Source organism: Morus notabilis, unplaced genomic scaffold (genome assembly GCF_000414095.1).
Source record: "Morus notabilis unplaced genomic scaffold, ASM41409v2 Scaffold414, whole genome shotgun sequence".
NCBI classification, from domain to species: domain Eukaryota; kingdom Viridiplantae; phylum Streptophyta; class Magnoliopsida; order Rosales; family Moraceae; genus Morus; species Morus notabilis.
In genome coordinates, this window is record NW_010365171.1 from 111963 (window position 1) to 138543 (window position 26581).

General features: G+C 34.3%; 4 protein-coding genes and 2 non-coding genes across 11 annotated transcripts; 1 reads left to right on the plus strand and 5 right to left on the minus strand.

Annotated features, from left to right (window-relative positions):
* Positions 1-745: 745 nt before the first annotated feature.
* Positions 746-3908, minus strand: LOC21388934 (F-box/kelch-repeat protein At1g67480). Of its 3 annotated transcripts, none has more exons than XM_010107492.2 (4): positions 3722-3908; positions 2790-2840; positions 1812-2694; positions 746-1640 (listed from the first exon to the last, which is right to left on the minus strand). In XM_010107492.2, the coding sequence occupies exons 3-4, from the start codon at positions 2375-2377 to the stop codon at positions 1013-1015; spliced, it is 1194 nt and encodes a 397-aa protein (XP_010105794.2). In that variant the 5' UTR covers positions 2378-2694; positions 2790-2840; positions 3722-3908; the 3' UTR covers positions 746-1012. The 3 variants fall into 3 exon arrangements, with proteins under 3 accessions (XP_010105794.2, XP_024027593.1, XP_024027594.1); XM_024171825.1 differs by having other exon boundaries at positions 2790-2845; XM_024171826.1 differs by lacking the exon at positions 3722-3908 and adding an exon at positions 2991-3093.
* Positions 3909-16152: 12244 nt separating this feature from the next.
* Positions 16153-18889, plus strand: LOC21388935 (small ribosomal subunit biogenesis GTPase RsgA 1, mitochondrial). Its single transcript, XM_010107493.2, has 5 exons — positions 16153-16955; positions 17494-17712; positions 17825-18019; positions 18131-18324; positions 18571-18889. The coding sequence occupies exons 1-5, from the start codon at positions 16257-16259 to the stop codon at positions 18743-18745; spliced, it is 1482 nt and encodes a 493-aa protein (XP_010105795.1). The 5' UTR covers positions 16153-16256; the 3' UTR covers positions 18746-18889.
* Positions 18890-19631: 742 nt separating this feature from the next.
* Positions 19632-20881, minus strand: LOC112093430 (probable signal peptidase complex subunit 1). Of its 4 annotated transcripts, none has more exons than XM_024171835.1 (2): positions 20756-20881; positions 19632-20094 (listed from the first exon to the last, which is right to left on the minus strand). In XM_024171835.1, exon 2 carries the CDS (start codon positions 20092-20094, stop codon positions 19813-19815), a length of 282 nt encoding a protein of 93 aa, XP_024027603.1. In that variant the 5' UTR covers positions 20756-20881; the 3' UTR covers positions 19632-19812. The 4 variants fall into 4 exon arrangements, with proteins under 4 accessions (XP_024027603.1, XP_024027606.1, XP_024027605.1 ...); XM_024171838.1 differs by having other exon boundaries at positions 20761-20816; XM_024171837.1 differs by lacking the exon at positions 20756-20881 and adding an exon at positions 20473-20584.
* A 1307-nt stretch (positions 20882-22188) lies between these two features.
* LOC21388936 (60S ribosomal protein L17-2) lies at positions 22189-25277 on the minus strand. Its single transcript, XM_024171831.1, has 7 exons — positions 25182-25277; positions 25025-25061; positions 24870-24910; positions 22917-23147; positions 22724-22826; positions 22572-22639; positions 22189-22481 (listed from the first exon to the last, which is right to left on the minus strand). Exons 1-7 carry the CDS (start codon positions 25182-25184, stop codon positions 22413-22415), a joined length of 552 nt encoding a protein of 183 aa, XP_024027599.1. The 5' UTR covers positions 25185-25277; the 3' UTR covers positions 22189-22412.
* LOC112093434 lies at positions 24295-24434 on the minus strand. Its single transcript, XR_002903048.1, has one exon. It is a non-coding gene; the product is annotated as a small nucleolar RNA snoR74 (small nucleolar RNA).
* Positions 24623-24762, minus strand: LOC112093433. The gene has a single exon (XR_002903047.1). It is a non-coding gene; the product is annotated as a small nucleolar RNA snoR74 (small nucleolar RNA).
* Positions 25278-26581: the final 1304 nt, after the last annotated feature.

Below are 26581 nucleotides of genomic sequence, written 5' to 3' on the forward strand. Positions count from 1 at the left end.
CAATCAAAAAAACTTAAAAAGGAGAAAATCAGAAAATTTACCCTAATTCACTTTTTTAGTCTAATTATATACTTTTTTTTTAAAGGCTACACGTCCAAGTTAGTATATAAAAGGAGAAAGTATGGGAATAAATTTTATAGTATTAAAAAACACAGTAAAATCTTTATGCACCTCCAAGGACATTTCTCTAAATTTCTCTTTAAAAAAGAATAAAGTAAATAATCAATCAATTAATTAATCAAAAATATTTAATCAATTAATTTAGTTTTTGTTAACCTTTCCAGTAATTTTTCATGATTTTTTTTTTTTGAGTAATTTCAAGAACTAATTTTAACATTTTTCCGCTAAAGAATTGTACAATCTTTTAAGTAAATTGAACTTTTTTTTTTGTTTTTGAGAATCTAGTAAATTAAAGGTTTTTAAGACAATAGAAAATTGAACATTGAAATTTCATACGTCACAAATCCTTGATATTCCCTTGATATTCCTCTCTTTTTTATTATATTAGAAATATTCCCTTGATTTTATTATTTTCAAACTGAAATTTCTTTCTATATCCCCCGAGCCAAAGCCTTATGAAACACCATACTAGGATGTACTGCAGAAAAATTATAATTGAACTATTTAATTCAATTTAAATAATTCAAATTATCCTTTTTAATTCATAATCCATTACTGCCTGTTTGAATTGAATTTAAGATCTGATGTTACTTTGCCAATAATATTAATTTAGAAAAAATTTACCTTAGTCTTCGACGGAAAGAAAAATGAGAGAATCTAAAACATGAAAGCTAACGGTGCTCTCTTTAGGTAAGAATACTTTATCCAGTATTCCAATCATATAAGTTTACAACCAAAGGCGATAAACGTTTATTATAGAGTATCCACAAACCAAATTACGCAACAAAAGAAAATTGAAACACTAAAAGGTTAAACATGAAGTATGAATAAAAGTTCTCTTGGTCAATCCAAGACCTTGAGCAAATATAGAGATAAACTAGCATCCGGGCTTTCAAGCCTTGATTGTAACACAGCACAAGCATGAACCAGAAGGCTTGATCTGGGAAGTCTGCCATTCTGACCCGGGGGCTGCGTTCGGATCATACAACAGAGTCTGATAACTAGGATCTTCCTGCAGTGAGAATAGTAAGAGTTTGCCGTCCAATATTCCAAATCGAAAACCGATACTAGTGCTCCCCGTCAATGGGACCTGAACCATCTTCCACGAATTGTCTACCGGATTGAAAATTGCGACCTTCCGCTGGTTCTTCCACTCCATGCAGAAAAGCCTCTTCCCTACCACGGCGTGAGCAGTGACCATGACACAGCCTTTTTTCATCTCACACCAAGTGTGCCTCTCAGGGTTGTAGACGTCCACAAACTTTGAGTTTCCAATAGTAAAACTCGACCTTCCACCCATAACATACAGCTTTCCTTCGAATCCACAAGCAAAGCAACCCCACCTGGGGCGGCGAAGAGACTCTATAAGCTCCCATTTATTTTTCTCGGGGTTGTACACCTCAACACTACATAGACTATCACCGTCCATCCCATAGCCTCCAACTGCATAAACCATTCCGTTCACTTCTGCACAAGCAAAGTCATATCGAGCAATATTCATGTCTGCTAATTTGCTCCAGCTGCAAGTAAAAATAATGTCTCACAAAACTCGCAAAATAATGCGTGCTTGATTTGGCCTCTCTTGGTAGAAGCAACATGAAACTTGGAATAGAATATGTAAATTTCATATAGATGCATTTTAAAGAAGAAATGAACTCCCAAGTCGTGCAGAGCAATAACAGAGAACAAACCTGTTTAGGCAAGAATCATATTGATAAACATCTGGCGATGCAAACACAGCTCCATTGATCACTGAATAGCCCGCCATCACAAGAAGCTTTCCATTTAAAACAACCACACCAAACCCAGATTTAGACGGACCAGGCATAGCAGGAAGAGTACGAGTTTTGTGCCCCACGCAGTCCAAAACCTCCCAGTGGCTCTCCTTTGCTTCAGCATCCATAGTTAAGATATAAAGCCACTCCTCAAGCACCCCGGCTAACTTCCGCACAGTGATAAATTCTTTGCTTTGAATAAAGGACCTCCACTTCTTGCACACACCACCCATAGCTGGGAAGTTGGAACGAGGTACGAGCGCAAGGCACAATTTTGCCACGTCGTCGGGCAGCCCAGGAAGAATGGGGCTGTTATAATCGTCTGGCAGTTGAGAAGCCAAACTAGAATAACTTTTCGAGCGGACTAAAGCATCCTGTTTGAGTGAATCAAATAAACTCATAATCGGTTCTCTAAATCTCTTTTTTTCAGTCACAACACCTGGCATTTTCTGGATTGAGCAGGTAATTAGATCAAGAGGCATTTAGATCAATAGACGCTTCCTCGTCCTTGATCCGTAATACAACTCAGACGATGAATCAATAATTTACGATGACAATTTTGATTAAAGGAATTCGTGATAGCCATCACCTATAGGGATTTTACAAGACCAAGGCATAAAACATGTTGCAGAACGGATCACCTCACCGGTGAATGCCATCGATTTCTCGTGTTTTGTCCAGTCTGATTCAAATTCCATACCACAGGTTCTGCTCTTAGAATAATTTTTCCCTGTTCTTTTACACGGAATGTTTCTTAAGCCGCTAGTACCGAATCCTCCTCCACACATTTCCCAAATATCTACAAAAACAAATACTGCATAACTATATATACACACAAAAAGGCAATATACCTTATTTATAGTCATGGACTTTGAGAGGTTTCAGAAATCATACCTATCAATGCCATATAACCTGGTTTTAGCCACCTGAAACATCCATTTTCACCTATACTTTCATCCATGAGAAAAATAAAAAATCAACTCAGTGATCGCCATACTATGATAGAAATAACAGGATTATCCACAAAATTGGTAGGACGAGCTAAAATTATGACATTTGACTATGTTTTCAAAGGAGTGATTTTATTAATCTCACCGTGCTCTTCTTTCAGTTAAAAAATTCAGCTACCAATACACAAGCGAATAGTATATCATCAATCTCCAAATTTGAAGTTAAGTCGATCTAAAATCCATTCAGAAAATTCGGAATTTAAAACAAAAAACAAGCATATCGGAAATCAATAAAATTAATCAAGAAATGATAGAACAGAAAATATGAACCGTTAACATAAGCGTCTGAAGTCAAACTATGTTAGACAATACCAATCCTATTCCAGTAAAAGACAAAGAAACAAGAAGCGAAATCTCTCATCAGCGAAGGAAAAAAAAAAACACAACTTCATAAGCTAGCTGGTATACATAAATCTCAGTTCGTGCGTACTAAAACTAAAACCACTTTTAGATAGTAAATCAAAGATCTAATTATCAGATTCCAAGTCTACGGCAACACAAAAATGTTGAACAATGATCCAAACTTTTATAGCTACCTTTGTTAAGTTTTGTGATCTGAGAATACAAATACTTTACAATGAAAGAGAAATTCCACGCCCATTGTTAGCTCAAGCAGTACAAGTATAAACCAGATTATGACAAAATCACGAAAATGAACCCAAAAAAATCGCAAAAGTGAAGATAGAACTCCAGGGAAGAGTATTTTGATTTGGAAATGTTATAGATCTCGAGCTAAAATATACAAGCAGAAACCCCATAAAAACAGAAACAATAGAGAAATTGGAAAGGTTAAAAAGGGAAAAGAAATATCTTTACCTGAAAAATAGGAGATTATCCAGAAAAAAAAATGCTAAAGTTGGAGAAGATCTTGTAAGCGAACCGGATAGGGATAATGCTTGAAGGCTTGAGATGGGAGTAAATGAGGATTTATAATAAGACCCGAAAGAGTAGGGATGGGAACGAGAAGGATAGAGTTGACAGAGCCCGACCACGTCAGAAAGAAATTTCCTCCTAACCGGTGAGGTGAGGAGGACAGGGAGAGAGAAATATATATATATATATATATATGTCTATTGCGGTTGAGTTCCCGAAATAAAAATGAGAAAAATAAATTAACAAATTTTTAGGGGAGTTTTTTACTTTTTAGTGGTTAAATTTATATTAAAATCATATATTTTGTATTTTTTTAATTTAATGTGATTTTAATTCAATTTAACACTCACCCACACTATCAACAGCCTACCAGAGAAAGTCTTAATTTTTAAGGATATTTTCAGTTTTTTGTTATGATATTAGAGAATTTCTCTAGTATTCTCTATTTTTTTAAAATATCGGTGTTTTCTATTTATCAGTCGTCGTATTTGTATTACCTTTAATTTTATTTGACTTTTAATCAAATTTAATACATAATTGACGGTTGATAAATAAATAACACCAGTGTTCCTAAAAAATAAGAAACACAAGAGAAAGTCTCATGATATTAATATATATATAGGGAAATCCTGAGACCATATGGCCGTATTTGAAATTGATTTCGTTTTTATTTTTATCATTTTTCGAGAAAGAAAAAATAAAAATGTTTCTAAAATGACGTTTGGTGTAATAAAGACAAAAAACAGAAATGAAAATGATTTTTTAATTTAGTGTAAAATGAGAGAGAAATGAAAAATGACTTTTAGTCGTTTTTTTATTTTTTTATTTTCGTTTTCTCCTCTCTCGAGCAGAGAAAAAGATATAGATATTAATAGATTTTTTTATACTAAAAATAATCTATTGATAAAATTACTAAACGCATTTTTAAAAATAATTTCTGTTTAAAATTAAAAATATTTTTATTTTTATTTTCATATAAAAAATAAAATTATTTTAAAACAAATTCTAAACACACCTTATAATTTTCTGCACACGATCCGCGTCGCACGATTGGATTGTGGTATGATAAAGGATTCAATATGACGATGGGATTAATAGGTGGGAAAGCTCGGCTGTAGGAAGGCTCTTGTGAAGGAAAAAAAAAAAAAAAAACAAAACAAAAAAAAGTTGTAGGCTTGGGATCACTTGTGAGTTGTGACCTTTCTGTAGAGTAAATTTTATATTTTGTGTTTTCCGCCAAAAAAAAAAAAAAAAGTTTATATTTTGTTTTAGTTGCTGCCTGCAGCCGGTGAGAATTGTTTTTTTCTAACACGTGATATTTTTGTCCTTTTGTTCAAAGCACACCTACACTGTTAATTCATGCTTTATGGATTTATCCCATATAGAAAAGATGTATTGCCTTTGAGAAATAAATGGCTCTCCATTTGTATTTTTTGAGTGATTTAAATTTTAATTTTAATTTAAATTAAAATATTTTGAGTATGATTTAAATTAAAATTTTAATTTAAATATACACATTTTGAGTTATAGTTTGAATTAAGAATCTATATCAAATTTAGTACACACAAAATATGTCAAACGAATGGCCAATATTTCTCACTGGATGATCAATTTACCAAGAGAAAAACGACACAAATTCCGTTGTCTATTCGGCCATCAAATCGAATTTGTGTAACTATCTTTTTCTGTCGCTGGCCATAAAAGTTTAGCCATCAACGTACCGAACGATTTTCGTCCACGAAATGCTATTTTGTTTCTCAAACTAACATGGAACTTCTTAAACACAAAAACAATGTCGGATCTAAATGCCTGGTACCTGTGCCACCACTAGTCGTGTTCCTAAACTATAATCTGGCAAGATAATTGCCAGGCGACAATAGAAAGTCCAAAATCCTATAACCAATTATAACAGAATATTTAAGGTCTCGTTCATTTCACCAATTTAAGTTTTAAGTCATAGGTTTTTACAGTTAAAAAACTCTCATAAAATATCACACCTAATATTTTATGCTACAGTTAAAATTTTTAGAAAATGTCAAATATCAATTCGAATTAAAAACTTAAATCCGCAAAACAAACAGGAACTTAGAATATTCTCGATTATAACTCTTAACATTTGGGGTCGAATAGACAACAGATTCTATGGTCTTTAAGAACACAATCGTCACAACAGAAAAGATGGACATGTTTGGAATTGGTTTTATTTTTGTTTTTCACGTTTTTTGAGAAAGAAAAAATGAAAACATGAGAGAAATAACGTTTGACACAATTAAAGACAAAAAATAGAAATGATAATGATTTTTTAGTTTAGTGTAAAATGGAAGATAAATGAAAAATGACTTTTAGTCATTTTTCATTTTTTGTTTCCGTTTTCTCCTCTATCGAGCACAGAGAGAAAGAAAGACATTAATAAATTTTTTATACTGAAAATAATCTCTTGATAAAACTACCAAATGCATTTTCAAAAATAATTTATATCTGAAATTGAAAACATTTTGTTAAAGTATAAAACTATTGTTGGCCTACTTTCTAATAGTTTAAGCTTTTGGGATTGATTGATAAACTAACATAGTACCAGAGAGGGGAGTCATTAGTTCAAACTTCCGTAATTGCACTCTTTATCCCCATTTAAAATTGTCATAATGTGTTGAGTTTTTAATATATCTCAGGTTTAAATATTCACGTGTTGGTCTTTTCAATTAATTTATCTACATAATTATTCATTGTCCAGTCCACACATAAAAATGAGTGTTAAAGTATAAAATTATTATTAGTCAACTTCTTAATAATTTACGTTTTTAAGATGAATTTATAAATTAACACATTTTTATATAAAAAATAAAATCATTTTAAAATAAATTTTAAACGCACCCAATATATTTCTGATTCATTAGACACTCAGTTTCAGAATAAATAAAACGACAAGTTAATTACTATTGGCAGCCACAACTTATAGTTGACCTCTTGTAGTTCAAACCCGGCCATGTGTTTGGTTTGTGAAATAAAAATCCTGAAATGTTGGACGTGGAATTTTGTACTTTCAGACACAGCAATTTCAAATTTGGGTGGACGTGCGTGGCTTCAACTGACCCATCAACACAGCCTTAAAACAACCACGTTATGCCTATGAAGTTTCATTTATTTTATCAATTTGAATTTTTAATTTTAAATTTTTACAGTAAAAAATACTTAGAAAATGTCACATTTAATTTTTTCTGCTACAGTAAAAAATTTTTAAATAATGTAACATCTCAATTCAAATTAAAAACTCAAATCCGCGAGGTGAACGAGACTTTAAACATGTTACTCTTGGGCCTTTGTGGTACAAAAATTACTATATATTCTTCCGTTGCACGTGAGACGTGACCAATACAGCTAATCAATAGATTATCCCTTAAAAAAGATATATATATATATTGGTTTTGGTGTGAATACGAAGTTTGGGTGCAGCTGGTGAAGGTGATAGCTGGTGTGATTTATTTCCTTTAAAAGAGAGAAAAATAAAAAAAATTAAGGATAAATGGTTATAACGTCATCGACTTGTATATGTGTTGCCTTTTGGGTCAATTGTAGACGACTATCATAACTAGGTATGGTGGTCGAAATTGATGGCGGCGGAGGTAAGCCATTGGATCTCTGAGTCGTAAATCATTGGTGGGACCCAATTAGGGCAGATGAGGGGGATGGACGGCCGGATTGAATGGCTTATCCTGACCGTTATGGGCAGGGCCTTCTTATCTTGGACGGGTCACCATTTTCGTGGAAGGGACGCATGTGCAATTGAAGCAGTGTGATAGAAGCAGCACCACCTCTTAAACTTTTATGCAAATTTAATATAATATATTTTTTATAAAAAAATATACATAAATTAAAAATAAATTTTAATTTTAATTTTAAATTCATACATTAAACTTTTTTTAATTGTTTATGTGCTCTTTTTTTTTTTTTTATATATGTTTTGTTCATTTTGTTCTGTTGTGATCCACTGAATTTGAACGGCTCTGCTTACTCTGCTTTATGCTTAATTAGTACTTTTTCATTTTCATACTTTCTAGAATGTCTGCCGTGTATGTGCTCATATATAAAAGGCTTTTTAATAGGGTCACGGTCATTTCACCGATTCGATTTTAGAATTTGAGTTTTGTTACAGTAAAAATTTTATAAAACAGTCACATCTAATTTTTTTACTATAGTAAAAAATTTTCACATAACGTCATATCTCAACTCGAATCAACGAACTAAACGGTAAGTATTTCAAGGTTGCACAATGTATATCTCTCTTGCGTGTCTTTGTTATGTGGCGCATTTTTCATCCTAAATTAACGTTATTATCGTACTCAAGTTCAACAGCGTACACATCAGGATATATTCTTGATGATTTAAGTCATATTACTATAATATTTTTTATCATAAAAATTTAAATTTAATTTTTTTATTATAATATGTTTCTCTCACATATAAAACTTAAATTTAATTTAATTTAAATATATTGTTGAACTTTAATACACATAAAATACTATTTCACCAAAAATAAAAAAGAATAAATAAATAAATATTATCCTACGTAATAAAGAATTTTCTTGAAACACCTTATTATTTGCCCATGGATTTACTCTTACTGGCTCATATTTGCTATTTTACAATGAAGTCACTAATTTTCAAATCACGAGACTTATGAGCGCATGAAACACAAAGCTCGTCATTTTTAAATTAAATCACTCGTGATTTTTGTATTTTAAACTATCAACGAGATCAATCATTGTTAAGTTACGTAAAATGACTCATATCAGTGTTAAATTCGAGCATGTTTTTCTCTCACAGAATTTAAGTTATAACTTAAATCATCTAAAAAAACAAACCTTTAATTAAATATATTGTTGAACTCCAATACACATAAAAGACTATTTCACCAAAAAAAAGAATAAATAAATAAATATTATCCTACGTAATAAAGAATTTTCTTGAAACACATTATTTGCCCACGGATTTACTCTCAACAATACTGCTCATTTTTGCTATTTTACAATGAAGCAACTAATTTTCAAATCACGAGACCTACGAGCGCATGAAACACAAAGCTCATCCTTTTTAAATTAAATCACTCGTGACTTTTGTATTATAAATCATCAATGAGATCAATCATTGTTATCATTGTTAAATTTGAGCATGTTTTTTACTTGTACCATCATAAATTCTTCCATCACCGAAAATGATGGTCATAATGGAATTAATTATAGTTGCAAGACTATTAAAACTTGACATTTTTCTGCAATAGAAACTAGAGATAGGGACGTTTTTTCAATTACGATCGAGAAAGGTAGGTCATCTTAAGAATTCGTGAAAGAAGTTTGGGATTTATATAATAAATGGAGAGAGAGCAAAAATATTAAACACGCTTTTAAAACTCGTTTTAAAATAATTTTATTTTTTATATGAAAATAAAAATAAAACGTTTTTAAACTCATACAGCAATCATTTTTAAAAATGCGTTTAATAATTTTATCAAGAGATTATTTTTAATGTAAAAAATAAATTAATGTCTCTATTTTTCTCTCTCTCTGAAAATAAAAAATAAAAAACAACTAAAAGTCGTTTTTTATTTATTTCTCATTTTACATTAAACTAAAAAATTATTTTCATTTTCATTTTTTGTCTTTATTCTGATAAACGTCGTTTTAAAAACGTTTTTATTTATTTTCTCAAAAAACATAAAAAATAAAAATGAGATCAATTCTAAACACAGCCTAAAATGATCTTGCACCTAACTGTATTTTGCTGCTATACGTAGCATTATTAAATGAATGGCATTTCTCCCTTGGTTTAGACTTGAACGGCTGAATTTCATTGCCACACCTGTCTTTCAGAAAATATTGGTAGAGTTGTCGGCATGTGATTATAATAGTGGAGAACATCTAGAGCTAAATGACAATTACCTGTTTTCAGAGGCTATCATAATTAGTTCGCTAATCATACTTAATCATCTTAGCTGAAAGCTCGTTCCTTGTTTTTTTTTTATTTTTCATTTTTATTTTCTTGGTTGTTGTATTTTATTGGAGGTGAGAGAGGCGAATTACTAGAAAAATCACCAGAAATTTTGTGCATATTTATTTGGTTTTTATTGGGAAATAATATTTTCGAAAGTTTGAAGATTGGACATAGTGTGCAGCAAATTAACCACGAAAAGGACATTTGCGATGCATTTTTTTTTATTTTTTTATAAAACATATGGCATACTGGGATTTGCCTTCATAATTCTCAATAAAAACCTTGTTTTAATTAAACCGTTTTAATACAAGCATTGATACAGTTCTTATCGTGGTACGAAACTTTAAAAAAAAAAAAATTAAAAATAAATAAATAAAAAAAATTGCCGTCTCGCATCAAAGTACTGATCAAAAGTATTTTATTCGTAACTCTGGTTTTGCAATTTTAAGGTTGGCTTTGTTTATCTGACTTTTGCAATGTTGAAGAGGCATGTACACAAAACTTTTGAAATTTGTTTGCTTTTATATATCATATTAACTTTGAATTGGTAAGACGTACTAATTTTTATTTGGTTTAAGGTTTTTTTCTATTGCAGCCCTAGATTTTTAAAGGTGTTTATCTTATCAGTTCATGAAATTTCATGTAAGTTGCTTGATAAGTCGGATAAGGAATCATAAAAGTCTGACGCGATTGAATTCACCTGAATGGACATAGTTTTTTCTTTTGATTTAAATACTTGAGCATTTGGTCCAAAGACTAAACAGATGATGATAAATTCAATTTCTTTTTTTTTTTAAATGACGATAAGATAAACTACACCCTTTTGTTCCTTAAATTATAAATACTCCATTTAGCATTTCCGTTTATTGTTGAAAATTTGGTCCTCAAATTCAGTTGGCATTAGAAATTAAAAACAAAAAAACAAAAAAAAAATCTATCAAGGTTGTCCATGCCTTTTGTTAGTTTCTTACGAATTTTCCCCCCCTTCATAGTTGACCTTGAATTATTGAATTTCAACCCGGGAAAAAAGATTTTTTTTTTACTAATTTAATCAACTTTGATAGAGAAAGAGGAAAAAGTTTTAAAGACAAAGTGCAGTATACCTGTCAGTTACATTATTTGTTTAGTTGATTTGTAAGGATGTGCGGCAATAGTAGCGATTGCGCATAAGATATGAATCAGAAATAAAAATTTAAAAATGACAAGGAAACGTTTCTTTTGGACGACGAAGAAACATATTGTATAGTGCAAATGTTCCTGTCTACGTATGCGGTTTGAATTTCATCACTAAACATAAAGTTATAAACCTTGAATCAAGGGGAGTATGATAATATATATATATATACACACACATTTTTTTTTTCACAAAATCCATTGCTGACTAGTTCAGAGGTCATAATGCATGAAATTGGATAATGGCGTGTGAGCAAAGCTAAATGCAACTATGATGCTAACGAACATTTGCATAAGTAATTACATAAAATAGCCACTATGGAAGACTTTGACCTAAAAGTGTCTACTATTATACAATACTACAAAAATATATCCACTAGTATTTTATATGGTATGTATTATTCCGTGTTTGCCCTTGTTAACTGTTTTTTTTTTTTTTTTTTTTTTTTTTTTTTTTTTGCGTTTTTGACTTCCCTTTTTTGGTTCAGTTAATTGGTTTGTGATTAATTCATCAATCTAATTATTGATTGTGTTTTTTAAATAACCAGTTTTCCCTCTCAGTTTGAAAAACCTGATAGCCTTGACATCAAACGGAAAAGATAGAGGGAGAAAAAAAGTTTATCGTGATTTGTGAGTGTTTTGTACCCAGTTTTTTTTTTTTATCCAATTGCTCCGGAAGGTGAAGATTTGTTTGTGGTTTGTTTCCCTCTCAATAGTCAAGGTTGGTTTTGGTGTGGTTACTGGTTGGTGTGTTTCCCGCTCGATAGACAATTTTGGTTTTTGTGGTTGGTTTCAATTTTTTCATTAATTTACATGTTACTATAATGGGAGTTGTAATATGTTTGATGTTTGATTTTGGTGTGTTCGCTATTTTCATTTCATTTAATTTGATTAGGAACGTCTGTTGTTGTTGTTGTTGTCTTTTGTTTTTTGTTTTTATTTGGTTTGGATATGTTGATTTTGATAAGCCCGTTGGATGTCTGTTGTTGTTTTTATTATATTGCAAACTGCCATTGTCATTTCTGTTCATAATGATGTTATCATTACCATAATGAAACAACGCGTTAATTTCCTATTTTATTTGTGTACATCATTACGTATGACAATTTTTATTTTGTTATATTCATTTTTGTTGATGAAGATATGATCATTATAATAACGAAATATATTTTCTGTTATTGTGTTTCATTTATGTATAGTTTTACGTTTTCATGATCCAACTTATCTTAGTCATTTTCTTAATGAATAAGTTCATATTGTTATATTCATTCTTAATGAAATGATCATTGCAACAATGAAATATCGTTTTCATTCTTGTGTTTGTTTATGATGGTAGTTCCGTTATAATAATGGAAATGTTTATTGTTTAATACTTTTTTGTATTTATGTTGTAGTACAAGTTTTGTTTCTTTATGAAAGTGTCATTAACTTAATGATAATGAATTTCGATTTGTGTATATCATTACGTTTTTCATTATTTTACTTATGAAAGTTGTTTTCATAATGGCGATTTTCATTTTGTTATATTCTTTCTTATTGATAAATATATAATCATTACAATGATGAGACATCTTTTATATTATTGTGCCTCATTTGTGTACATTTTTACATTTTTCATTATTTAACTTATGTTAGTCATTTTCGTAATGAGGATTTTCATATTGTTATATTCATTTTTAATCATAATGATATGATCATTACAATAATGAAATATCGTTAATTCTTGTGTTTCATTATGTATATTGACTTTGATTTTCATTTTCATAATTTCTAGGTTTTTTGGACGAGAAACGCAGTAAAATGGTGTCCTATGTTTTTGTGTGTTTCAAAATGATAATTGAGGAAAAAAGGGGCGCATTTATTTATTTATTTTAATTATTTTTTTGAAAGCTTTCTCCTTTCTAAATAAGGTAGGATTCATTAAATGTAATTTTCTTAGATTTTGTCTGACTTCATATAAAATCATATACTTTATATTAGGATTTTCTTTAAAGTTTTCCTATTTTGATGTTTCATTATTTTTATACTTTTTTTCATTATGTGAGGATATTATTGTCTTTGTATGTATGATAGTAAATAGTTTTGTAAATAAATGGAATAGTGGACACTTCAGTGTGCTATTAGTGGCCATTTATGTAGATAACCCAACATTGGCATATCCCTTGGGCTGTGGTTCTTTTTCTCAATGGGATCCATTTCTCACAAGTTGATGAAAGCTTGGGCTTTGAACATGGTAGACTAGGATAATATCTCAATTTTTTTTTTCGGAAATAGTAGGAAATAGCCAATATGAAAAGCTTAAAAAAGTATATAGGTCAATTTTTAGTTATAAAAATTAATAGGCCATAATTTGTCAAGTTATGGTTCATAACTATATAAGTTATGGACAAACTTGTCAAGTTATGGTTCATATAAGTTATTAACAAAAATCGTGAATTATGGACAATAACTTATCAAGTTATGGTTCATGACCAGACAAGTTATGGACGAAAACAGTAATTTGACTTATTTATTAACTTATGTAAATTATTGGCATATTAATTTTAATTCATCTCAAGTCTTGGCCTATTTCCCTATTTCTCCCCCCCTTTTTTTTTTGGTTTACAAAAAAAAAAAAAAAAAAAAAAAAAAAAAAACAAAATCTCCTGACTCTCTTTCTTTGATGCAAAGTTTCTACCAGAATTTAGAGAGAGTTCATTTCTGGACAAATGTTGATATGGCTATGCCCATGCAGCCCAAAAAGATTCGTACCTATATCCATGAGTCAGAAAAAAAAACTCCAAAGATAGAAACAGGAAATCTGCTCTCTGCTAACTTAATTTTAGTGTAGTGCCCTAATACGTCTCTCTCTTAAAATCCTGCCTCTTGTAATATAGTATATAAAGAAAAAAAAAGTGTTTATAAATGGATATAAATCTTTATATCCTCACTACTCTACATCTCCTGGCTTATTTTTATCTAAGCAAGGTCCTTTAAAAAAAAGATTGGGCAAGATAAATTGCTGAACTTACTCTTAGAGTGCATGAATTTGACGCTTGATTAATACCATTTTGACTAATATAGCTGTTGACAGTGAAATTTCATCAACAAAAATATACTAGATTACCGCTTAGTAATCGGTTAGATTACCGGCCAAACCGCGTGTTAATGAATACTCTATATCCGGTTAAATCTCTATTAGTAAAGTGTAATTATTCGTGTATGGGTTTTATGGATGTTCAAAATATGAATGAAACGTAATGAAATGAGAAGAACACCATAAATTATAATGGTTCACTCTTAATGCAAGAGCTATGTTCATTTTAAGAAATTTCTCTCTTTCTTCCTTCTTTTTTACAAGGGGCTCAGTTCTCTCAAATGATCCTCTCTCTCTCTCTGGGTTCTTGCCCCTTTTATATCTCACAGATTACATATTAGAGAAAATCAAGGCAAATGGTTACCCCGCGGTTGCTCTCAAGTAGCCTATTATCCTACTCAACTAGACTGCAGTTATACAATACTTTTCTGACCGTTTGTCTACCTACCATGCCCAAAATTGCGGCCATGTGACTTCCCATTGGTCCGTTTTGGGTGGCTAGCAAGTTAATAATAATTTTTCCTACCACTGACTTTGTTTATGCCCGCAAGTAACCTAGGGATTTCTCTCCTGTCGCCTCAGGGCTATTCTTGGGATCTGGGTCAGATGACTGAACACGCTACCCTCTCTGCTTTCGCTAGGCCTGAGCAGCAAGTCCAGATAGAGCCTTCGTCCTCGTCAATCCTTGCATGGCATCGTCGGTCTACAAGATTTTGGAACCATCTCCGTCTTAACTGTTTGATCGGTCGACCGCCATCGTGGGTGTTGCTCACTACAAGCTTGCTGTTATTCAACGTTTCTTCAAGGATTATTTTCAAAGGCCCTGGGGTGTTCGACCATTCTCTCATTACCACAAGCATTTATCTTTGAAACAGCTGAGCTTTAATCAGGTGAAAAGCCGATCCTTCGACCGTTAACGCCTGTCTGCTGTCTTAAGTGACATGACAATGGCCACATGGAGCCTATTTATTGTTTGACGTGGCAATGTGAATTTTCCCTTACAATAATAGCTATTTGACTAAAGAGGATGTTGATGTTCAAATCTGACACAACACCACGTGAGGCTGCGCACGGTGGTCGGACACACCTCGCCATTATTGGTTAGATGTCTGGAACTACTCTGTTTGAGAGCATAACGGGGTTATCATGCAAGAATAAAAGTAAAAGGTTGAGAGGTCTCGGGGCACTGGTGTGGTGCCGACCAATGACTCTCTGATGCTCAAGTCATTGTTCTACTCCAAACAACAGAAGGAAAAGGCAGAGTAAGGTGAGAAAATTGTCCGTAACTCAATAAATGATCAAGGGGTATTTATAGTTTGTTGTTGGATCAGGTTCAAGCCCACAACTTACCTGATGCCCTACAGTGCAGCCGAACAGCCTTGTTAAGGGTGGCTCTAGGTGTCACCAATCCACGCTGGTCGTACAATATTATGAATGGACGGTATAGATGATCTCTCATAGATAATTACGCGTGTGACATTCTCCCTAGTTCTTGTTCGGCACACTGGAGTTCAAGGACAGTTTAAGGAGATCTGCTGAGGTAGGATCTTGGTGGCGAGCAGAATAAGAGATAACCACGATTTGTTCAACAAAGAGACTGGAGGTTAATCATCGGCCGAAAACTCATCAACTCTTATATGGCGGTGAAGTGATCGGATGATAGGCCCAAGTGGTCGTCAAACATGTGCCTATCAGGACACTAATAGAGGATATTAATTAAGAGTAAATGATAAAAATCTGTATTACGAGGAGAATCTCTCCTTTCCCCCAGATTATAGATGATTCATTCCTTACGTGGTCTTGGACCAGCCCAAATATTGGAACTTCGTCTTATCAATACAACATTGTTTCCCAATTCTCATTTAGGAAAAGAAAACGACATTCTCTCTCGGTAAAACGACAATCACTTAACAGTCTCTAGACGCTCCTAGCAATAGCGTAGTGTCTTTTTTTTTTTTGACTGATGATTTGCAAGAGCGACGTGGCACCTCCGCGAATGGCCTGTCCCTTTTAACGCAACAGAAAAAGTGCTGGACGGCGTCGTCTCTTTAATTTCCCAAACATGTCCTTACTCGTCGTACTCCCCCCTCCTCATATAACAACAGAAACGGATAAACGAAAGAAAAAACATTTCCACAGAACCCAAATTGGAAATTTCCCGATTTCTCTACTTTTTTATTTTTTTTATTTTTTTCACTCCATTTCCCTATTCTAAAGATTGTTAAAATCTCCCATCCCATCGCCATGCCGATCGCCTCCATTTCCATCCTCCGCCACCGCGCTGCCGTTCACACCGGCTCTCTTCCGGCCTTGACCAGCGTCCTCCGCCGCCTCGGAGCCGTCCGGTGCCTCTCGATCACCGCTGCCAAGCAGCCTCAGAACCCGGACAGCGTCTCGAAGAAGCTCCAGCAGCCGAGCAAGAAGCTTCTCAGAGCCAAACAGACTTTGAAGGACTACTACTCCCTCTCGCCGGAGCTCTCCCTTGACGACAATCCCCTTCTCTCCGAGGACCAAGCCGTCGGCACCGTCGCCGCCGCCCAGGCCAACTTCATGCGCGTCATCGTCCAGCCCCGCCCTGCCGAGGAACCTTCTGGAAACTTCGACGCCGAGAGTGCGGGCGATTCTTCTAGAATCGGAGTTGAGCTTCTGTGCGTGGTGAGGGCGGTGCTGAAGAAGATAAGGAGGAGAGTTCTGGTTGGGGACAAGGTCGTGGTAGGGGCCATTGATTGGGTGGACCGTAGAGGAGTGATCGAGAACGTGTTTCAGAGGAAGTCCGAGATCCTCGACCCTCCCGTGGCGAATGTGGACCATCTTCTCGTTCTCTTCTCCATGGATCAGCCGAAGCCCGAGCCTTTCACGCTTACTAGGTTTTTGGTTGAGGCCGAGTCCACTGGGATTCCTCTCACCCTCGCTTTGAACAAATCGGAGCTTGTTGACGAAGAGGTTAGCTACTTTTCAATTGTTACTTTCTACGCTATTACAATTCTTGTTTCTGGTCTGCATTTGATTTGAATAACTCTGAGGATTAGATGCATAGCTTATGTGGATATGTTTTGGATCAGCTGAAGCTTTACTAGGATTAGTTTGATCACTATGGTAGTGCTTTTGAAAATATAGTACTTCTACTCTGTGGAATCTTTGGTTTATTCTGCTCAAGTAAGCTTTAAGCTTGATTCTTAGAAGGTTATCACGTTTAAATGTGTCTTTTTTAATTATGTTGTAATCAGAATGGGAAAAGAGTACCTGAATAGTGTTAGAATTAGAATATGCGTAGTGGTATGACGGGGTTTCTGAATTCGGTTACTCTTATTGGAGTTTTCTTGGGGTCCTATTGTTTTATTGCATACCAAATCAATCCATCTTTTATTTGCCCAACATTGTATCTCGACTATGAGGAACATATTAGGTGATAAGCGTCGAACTCTGCGTGGTGGTTGTCAATATTAGCTCTTAAATTGGTGGCCGATGATGGAATATGCAGGCAATGATTTCATGGAAGACCAGACTAAGCAGCTGGGGCTATGAACCAATCTTGTGCAGTGTTGAATCCAAACATGGACTCGATACCCTTGCATTTATTTTGAGAGACCAAACAACTGTTATTGTAGGTCCAAGTGGAGTTGGAAAGTCTAGTCTGATCAATGCTCTAAGAAATGACCAGCTTGCTCCACGTGATGCGGAAGATAATTGGTTTGACTCTGTGAGTTTTGATTGCTTTTGTGATTCTTTTGTTTTCATATTACTTGTTTTCACAGGTGAATGCTGCTATTGGATTTTCAACGTTTTTATGTACTTTACTTTCTATTTTGCAGATCTTAGGCAGTAAATGCTTTGAGGAGCAACGAGTTGGGGAAGTTTCAAGAAGAAGTGGCAGAGGGAAGCATACTACTCGTAATGTTGCTTTACTTCCGTTATCTGGAGGGGGTTGTCTTGCTGATACGCCGGGGTTTAACCAGCCTAGTCTGTTGAAAGTAACAAAGCAGTCTCTAGCACAAGCTTTCCCAGAGGTTTGCTTGCTTTAGCACTACATTTATCACTTTGGTTTCTTTTGCCTCACATTCTTGGCATGAGTTAAAATATTCCTTTTTTGACTGACACGTTGTCTATTTCCTCTTCAGATTCAGAAAATTCTTAATGCCAGCGAGCCTGCAAAATGTTCATTCAATGATTGCTTACATCTAGGTGAACCAGGATGCATTGTCAAAGGGGGCTGGGAAAGATACCCGTATTATTTTCAGCTTCTTGATGAGATAAGAATCAGGGAAGAATTTCAGTTAAGGACGTTTGGAACCAAAAAAGAGGGTAATGTAAGGTATGTTCAACCTATTCAAGGGTTGAGTTTTACAAATATTGACAATGTTGTTTCTCTGTTTGTATTTTTTTAATTTGCTTGATTCAATTTGTAAGCACTTGATAATTGCAAAATGTTTCTTAAAATTCTTGAACTCCCTAGGGATGACATAGGTCAGAGATGTTGTTTCCTTATGTTATAGTTTTCATACTTCATCGCTTAGATTAATTAAATTACTGAATCTCAGTTGCCTCGCATCTTTTGCAGGTACAAGGTGGGAGATGGTGGGGTTCAACAAGCTGAACCAAGGTTGGAAATTAAGAAGCATAGGAGACAATCTCGTAAGAGACTGAACCAGTCCATCCTTGATGAACTAAGTGACCTGGATGATGAGGACGACAGTGATAAAATCGCAGGCTATATTGGGAATGAGGACCGGTAGTTTGTTCGTCAAAGCATTGTAAATAGTTAATATAACCCCCTTTTGTTTAGAGAAAGGAATGTCAACCCGAACTTATCCCATAAAGACATCTCAACTGATCTGCCATGTACTGTTTCCTGGTGGAATGGAAACACAATTTTTGTACGTTTGCAGTATATTCAACACTAAAAAGTGATTTCAGAGGTCGTCATATCGCGCTTGAATTTCATATTCTCTCTCCTGCATACTGCATATACATCCGAAACAACGTTAACTTTTCCCTTGGCTATCTAGTCGCTGGAAAATGTTATGTAATCCAAGTCCTACAATTCCTAATCAAAACCTTCTCCTCTTAAGTCACGGACCTAACTTAAAGGCCTTAGTCTTTCTAAAAAGCGTTTTTAATCTATAAACATTCATACGGGACATAAATAAAAAAAAGGGGGGCTTATACGGCTAGGGAGAGCCCATCGGTTACTGGCTGTCGTACCACCAAACTGCGTCTCAAAGTAACAAATGACCCTATATTTTAACACAAACAACTACAAGGGGAGTTATAAACCGAGAAATTCGCATGCCTACTACAAGGCTTTTCCCTCTACAAAGAGGCTATCAAATCAACCACCTACAACAGGCGACATTCTCTTCTGGGGCAACCTAAAATGGACCAAAACCATTATTCTAAAACCTTTTGCACAACAACTATACTAATTGTAGCGCATCCTTTTGTCAGCCATTTTGTGCGTTGGAGTACCAACAACGTTCTGTTTTACATAAAAACACGCATTTGATTGTTCCATCAAACAATTTGGCAGGCTAAACCACAATCCAAAATTTGCCCAAAAGACAAGATTAGGGGGATTAAGCAGGGCCTTTGAGAATCAACCAAGACATAAAACAACTGAAATCGGCAATTATACTCCAAGTCATTCTCTTAAGAAGGAAAAGTTTAAGACAGTACACTATAGTAAGCAGTATCCACTGATGTTCTTTTTTTAGCAGAGACACATCACAAACCATGAATTAAAACCCACGAAAATGCTAAGGTCAGTTTTCCTTTTCTTATTATGATCAACTCAAAAACAGACCTATTTCTTAGAGGATTTCTTCTTGGAAGTGACGGGCTGTTGGCGCTGGGGCTTGGGATGCTTCTCGGCCTCGCTGGGGTCCAACCACTTGAGAGGGTGGCGATTGAAGAAAGGCCAATTGGGGATGGTGATCAACGTGGTGAGCACCACACCGCCGGCGTATATCAGAACCATCGTCTGGAAAGATCCTAACACATAGCCCGTCGCAAATCCCACCACTGCGAATGCCAATAGCATTATCTGCATCAGCTGCTCCGCGAGCTTTTGCCCCTGCCAATCCATCTGAAGAAAGAGGGGGAAAAAAAAAGATTCAGAATTGTTGACGCAAATAACCAAACCCTAGATCGCCGATCGCGATAAGGAGATTCTGATTAACGACAGCTGGAATAGTGATTATTGCGCCTGTTCGGTATGGCGAAAAAAAAAAGGAAGGTTAATTTCATAGAAATTGTTTCGTTTCTCGGGAACCAAACAGAAAATGTTAGGGTTCGGTTTTCGTTTCGCGGTTTAAACTAGTCGACTTTAACCAAACGTGAAGAAAACGCAAAATTGGTCAGCGAAAGATGTAAGAAATGGGAGTCCATTGAAGCTTTTGGCACTAGAAATCACGATGAACTTGGCGAGAGAGAAAGAGATGGAGATAAAGATTGCGTACCTTACCAGTCTCTGAAGAAGGCGAGCTCTGAAATCGCGACGATAGGCAGAGGTGAAAAAAGAAGAGCTTTTCGCTTTGGCAGAAGTGCAGTGATGTAGAATTATATTTGGTCAGGTGGCTCTTCTCCTAGAGTTCTATTTAAAATTAATTCTAACAAAATAAATAAAAAATAATTCCCAGGAAATAAATAAATTCATTAATGGGTGGAACTGCTCATTGGTGGATTTGTGGTAAGAAATCACAATGAACTTGGCGAGAGAGAAAGAGATGGAGATAAAGATTGCGTACCTTACCAGTAGTCTGTGAAGAAGGCGAGCTCTGAAATCGCAACGATAGGCAGAGGTGAAAAAAGAAGAGCTTTTCGCTTTGGCAGAAGTGCAGTGATGTAGAATTATATTTGGTCAGGTGGCTCTTCTCCTAGAGTTCTATTTAAAATTAATTCTAACAAAACAAATAAAAAATAATTCCCAGGAAATAAATAAATTCATTAATGGGTGGAACTGCTCATTGGTGGATTTGTGGTAGATCGAAGCACCACTTTCTTTTTATTTTTTGTTTTTATTTCTTTTTTACACCACTTACAAATAAAAAAAGAAACCCACAGTATGAGATTTGTAGATAAAATTAACTTCAATTACTCAAGCATTTTTTTTAGGCCAAAAAAGCTTACGAAATCTTTCTTAAACCAGAATGTGTTTTTTTTCCCGTCGTACTTAAAAGGTAATTATGCAAGTCACAAAACAGAAAAAGTATCATATAAGGATTATTTTTAAATTATTAATGGCTTATTCATTTATATTTTTTTGAGTTAGTGTGATTTAAATTCAGATTTTAATTTGAATTAAGATGTAGTAAAGTATGATTTGAGTTAAGACTCTAAAATTTGAGTTTATATTTGTATCTCAATTCAAACACAAACTCAAATAAAATTTGAGTTAAGATTTTTAAAAATCTATTTGAGTCTATGTTTGAGTATGTCAAAATTTAAATTTATATTTAAATAATATTTTAATGAAAAATTCAATAGTGATAAAAAAATTTATTAAGATATATAGATGAGATTTTATTTATCTTTTGAATACATAAAAAAAAATCATTTCAATCGAAATTAAAACGAAAAAATTATAACGTTTTTAAGAATAAAAAAAATATTGTTCATTAATTGAGTTTTAATTTAAAAACTTAAGTTCAAAAAAAAAATTTAACTTAAATTTTAACCTTCAACTCAAGTTAAAACTAAGTTGAAATTCAAATTTTACAAAAACACATGAACTTAAATAAGATTATAATTTGAGTTTAAATCTTTTTAAAAATTTGAGTGCAGAAGCCCTAACTGATTCGCTTCTTAGAATCAACTTAAGCAGGTAAATCTAAACCAATATTAATAATAACTCATAACATCAATTAATTATTTTTCGTACCCACCGGAAAATTTCCCGTCATTAGTCCTTCGTAGTTCATCTATTTATTTCAGATCTCTACTCTCAAGAAGGATAAAAATAAATATGGCTTTATATGCTTTTGATGTTACAGATCAAAAGTCCCAGATGCGCCTTGCTCCATGGCTAGCATGCAAAAATGCTACATAGACCAATAAGTTAGAAGAGTGAAATGGATTTTCCGTTCTATTATCAGCTGGAGAAAAAATCAAACCATTAAAAAAAAAAGAGAAATGATTACGACCTAGTAAGCAATTCAAAATTTCAAATAAAAACTGTAGAAAGTTGAAAAACTGTGACATATATGTAAAGACTAGAATTGGCTAACAACCAAAAATTCAGCAAAAATACTCGGATAACATCAAGCTAAACATAATTTGGAACAAAACATGATGTCTGAATCGTCTACATGATATTTCATGCTATGAAACGCAACAAAAACTCCACGAGCGAAAGACATGAAAAATGTGAGAAGCCTTCAATTAGTCGAACTGAACAAATGGAACTCATGAAGAAGCACCACTGCGCAGAGCCGAAGATTTCTTCGATTTGCTAGTTGCCAATTGGGTCTCAGGCTGCAAAAGAAAGAAGAGGTTAAGGCAACCAAGCACGACATTTTTTAGTACATAAGAATTATATAACTATATAAACCATCACCAAAGTACCTCTTTCTTAACAGGCTCTTCCTTCTCAGACAAGATCAACTCAATATGGCAGGGAGATGACATATAAGCTGGCAGAAATTACGCTATTTAAGTTGGTGCAAATTCAAAGGCATAACCAAAAATCAAATACTAGTACAGCATTTGAGACATACGGTTGATTCTTCCATGAGCACGGTAGGTACGACGCCTTTGCTTCTGCGCTTGGTTGACCTGGACGTGGGAAATGTAGAGTGAATCGACATCCAAACCCTTAACCTGGAAGATCAATAAAATTATCAGCACCAAGTAACTAAGAACAGATAAAACATTAAAAAGTAAAAAATAAAATGGCCAGAAGATTAGTACCTCAGCATTGCTCTCAGCATTCTTGAGCAAATCAAGAATGAATCTTGCAGACTTCACTGGCCAACGACCTTGCCCATTGGAATGCCTGTTTTTCGCCTGTGCGGTACGCCCGACACCACCACAGAATCGTCTGAATGGTATGGCTTGTTTGTGGGCCAAAACATCCTCCAAGTATGTCTTTGCCTTGGTCAAGGGCAGCTTTCTAATGGCAAAGGCAGTTTCCCGAGTGTTCTGTAAATGACCATACATATGGAATATGTTAAACATAAACCCTAACCTATCTTTGGAAACTCATCAACAAAGTTTAAAGATAAGCGGGGGGAAAAAAAGTTCCTAAAACAAAAATAAGATGTCCAAAAAGGAAAATAATAGAAAAATTAATTTGACGCAAATGTGTCAACATTACTGACCCACACCAACCAGAGAAAACTACAGAAGTTAACCAATAACCTGTTAATAAGTTTTATGATGAGAAGAGCCGGGTTCACATTAGCAAAACAAGGACGTGCAGTTGAAAAGTATAAAAATATTAAGTCATTAATTACTTTACAAAACTGCAGATTATAGTGTGGTAAAGAGTCATGCAAAAAAAAAAAAAAAAACAAAAAAATACAAAGGAAGGACAAAAAGTTCAACAAAAAAAAATGATTTGAACACAAATGTGCCATTGTTACAGACCCATTCCAGTCACAGGAAACTACTGAGGCTGACCAGACTACAGGGCTGATTACGTTGACCAATAACAATGGAAGTACATTTCACTTATGTAAATAAAGAGCTGAATTCACACGAGGGGCAATACGCCTGGCTACAGTCATCAGGTGCTAAAATATCAAAAGCAATGTATAAGATTTGGGATGAAATGTAACTGGTATTTTTAGTGTAGCTAAAAACCTAGTAATGTACACGAGGACCATATAAAAAAAACAAATATTAGGAAAAACCGGACACCATGCACAGAAACACCAGTACAAAATAAAAAATGCAATAATATGAAAAAAATACAAAAACATGGACACAAATTTGCCATTGTTACAGACCCATTCCAGTCATGGAAAACTACTGAGGCTGACCAAACTACAGGAGGACCAGATTGACCAATAACAATGAAGTAATTTTCCTGATGCAAACAAGCCGGATTCGCAAGAAGCAACACAAGCCGTGAGCGGTGCGTCAGGTTTTAAAATATCCAAAGCAACATTTTAAGATTTGTGATAAAATGAAACTGGTAATTTTTAGTGTGAGAATTATTTCCCCGAGTGTCTGAAATGTCAATTCACAAAGGCAATCGACCCCTACTTTCACTTCTCATCAGATTACAATTTAAAAACGTCAAATAACAAGTCCAAGATGAAAAACTAGGCAACAAGAAAACAAAAAATGTTGCATCATTTACTGAACCTTGAGCCACAGCCCACAAAGAACATGACAAAGGTTCACCCAATAACAAAGCAGAATGATCTCCCTGATGCTTACGAGAGGCCAATATTCACAGAGGCAATAGACCCCTGCTTTTATCACCAGGTTGAAAAATTACAGGCATTCCATCAAAATCTTAACCAGCATTATTAATTAAAAGTTAATTGTTAGCACTTTGTGAATTCAAGGACTAAATTATCAAGAAAGAGACACACAAAGTGCCAAATCACAAAACGATCAAGGAACACAGAAGCTAAAAACAATTAGAAAAACTAAGGAACTACACAAAATGTTGCATCATTTACTGAACCTTAAGCCACAGCCCACAAAGAACATAACAGAGGTTCACCCAATAACAATGCTCAATTGATTTCCCTGACGCTTACGAGAGGCCGATTCACAGAGGGCAATAGACCCCTGCTTTTTTTCATCAGGTTCAACAATCACAAACAAATCTCAAAGAAATGAAAAATAATTCCGCATCTAAAAGAACCAAAGAAACTTCACAACCAAGCAAAGGATCACAAATAATACCTTGAAATGAACTCTGAGGTCGGATCCCCTAGCCTTGCATGCTGAAATCAAATTGGAAAAGGAACCAAAAAAAAAAAACAAATGAATCACAGAACTCAATATCGAATGGGAGATGAAAAGAATCGCAATGAAGAAAAATTGAATGAGAAACTCACACTTGGTGGGATTGTCGGGCTCCCTGGAGTACTTCACCTGAAAATTTCAAAGAAAAAAAATGAAGATTATGAGATTTGAAACCGTGAAGATGAAGAAGATGAACAGATAATGATGAGAGTAAGAGAAGAAATGAGCATTGAAGAAGAGAAGAGGTACCATGGCTGGCGGCTAATGAGAAGGTTGAGCCTCAGTGAAGGTTTATGATTTGCCTCGTCAGAGAAGACGATGGAGGCGGTAGGGTTTGCTCTTATAGAGGGGGTTCAGTGGAAATAAAACCCTAATACTCTTGACCCATGCTTGGGCTTCTATTGGGCTGAATTTTGAAGGCCCGTTATCTATTCCAGACCCAATAAAATATAAAAATTTTAACACCAATAAATAAAAGCTTCGCCTTCGACATTGTTTGATTATTATACCCCTTAATATTTTCTTTTTGATACATTGCTAGCTGATGAATAATACTTAATTTTGCTCTTACAAAAGAAATATATATGTCTATATAATAGTTAAATCTACAATTATTCTTCCTATGATTTTGCTGATTTCGAATTACGAAATATACATTCTTAAGAAAATATCTAAAAATTGATTCCAGTAGTTTTTTTTTTTTTCTTCTTTTAACTAAAGACTAATTCCGGTAGCATAAATACACGATGAAGAGGCTCTGCATGCTGTTTTTTTTTTAAATATATTTATTGTGATTTATTTCCATAAAAACTTGCAGTTAATAGCCTTTCGCTTTTTCTATAGTCTTTTCTTTTAATTTTTTTTCCGAACAAAGGATCATATCATCATACCACGAACCGCTTATCTCAAAATCAGAACATTACGATAAGTATGAAACTAAGGAGGCTCATAGTGACCTCTAAATTATAGAGTAGGGGTCACGCCCCCCAAACGGGGTGGGTGACGTGGAGCTCGATTTTGAATTAATAAAATAAGTTTTCAACCGGGCCCCACACTTAACTGCATTAAAATATGAATAAATTACATTACAGAATCCCGGAGCCTCTGACACACAGGGCTCCACCCCACAGGACATACAGTATCGTACATATATGCTCATGTAAATAATCATTACAACAGACATCAACCACAGTCTAGTAAATCCAAATATTATATAAGTTTATAGAATTTCTCAAATTCCTTACATTTTTCCAAGAGGATGTCCACGATCCTCACTTGATTCCAACAGCAGCACAACTCAGCTGCTCCGTAGCAAATATCCAGCTACTGTGCACCGCTCCTAGAATCTCCTGGGAGGGGTTTAGTAAATTTAAAACATAAAACGTGAGCGAAAGGCCCAGTAGGATATAATTTGAAATAAACGCTATAATAAATATGCGAGGGAATACATAAATGAATAAGTAAATAAAATAAGACATTCAGTCCTGACAAAACAACCGGAACCTCACATCATTTTTCTCAAAGGAAATATAACTGAAAATAACTGTTTTACAGGCTTCAGCAAGTAATTAGTACAAATTACTTACCTAACCAAGTGCCTCGCCTACCCGGACCGAGTTTCAGGTTCTGCCCCCGAGGATGCACTCTCC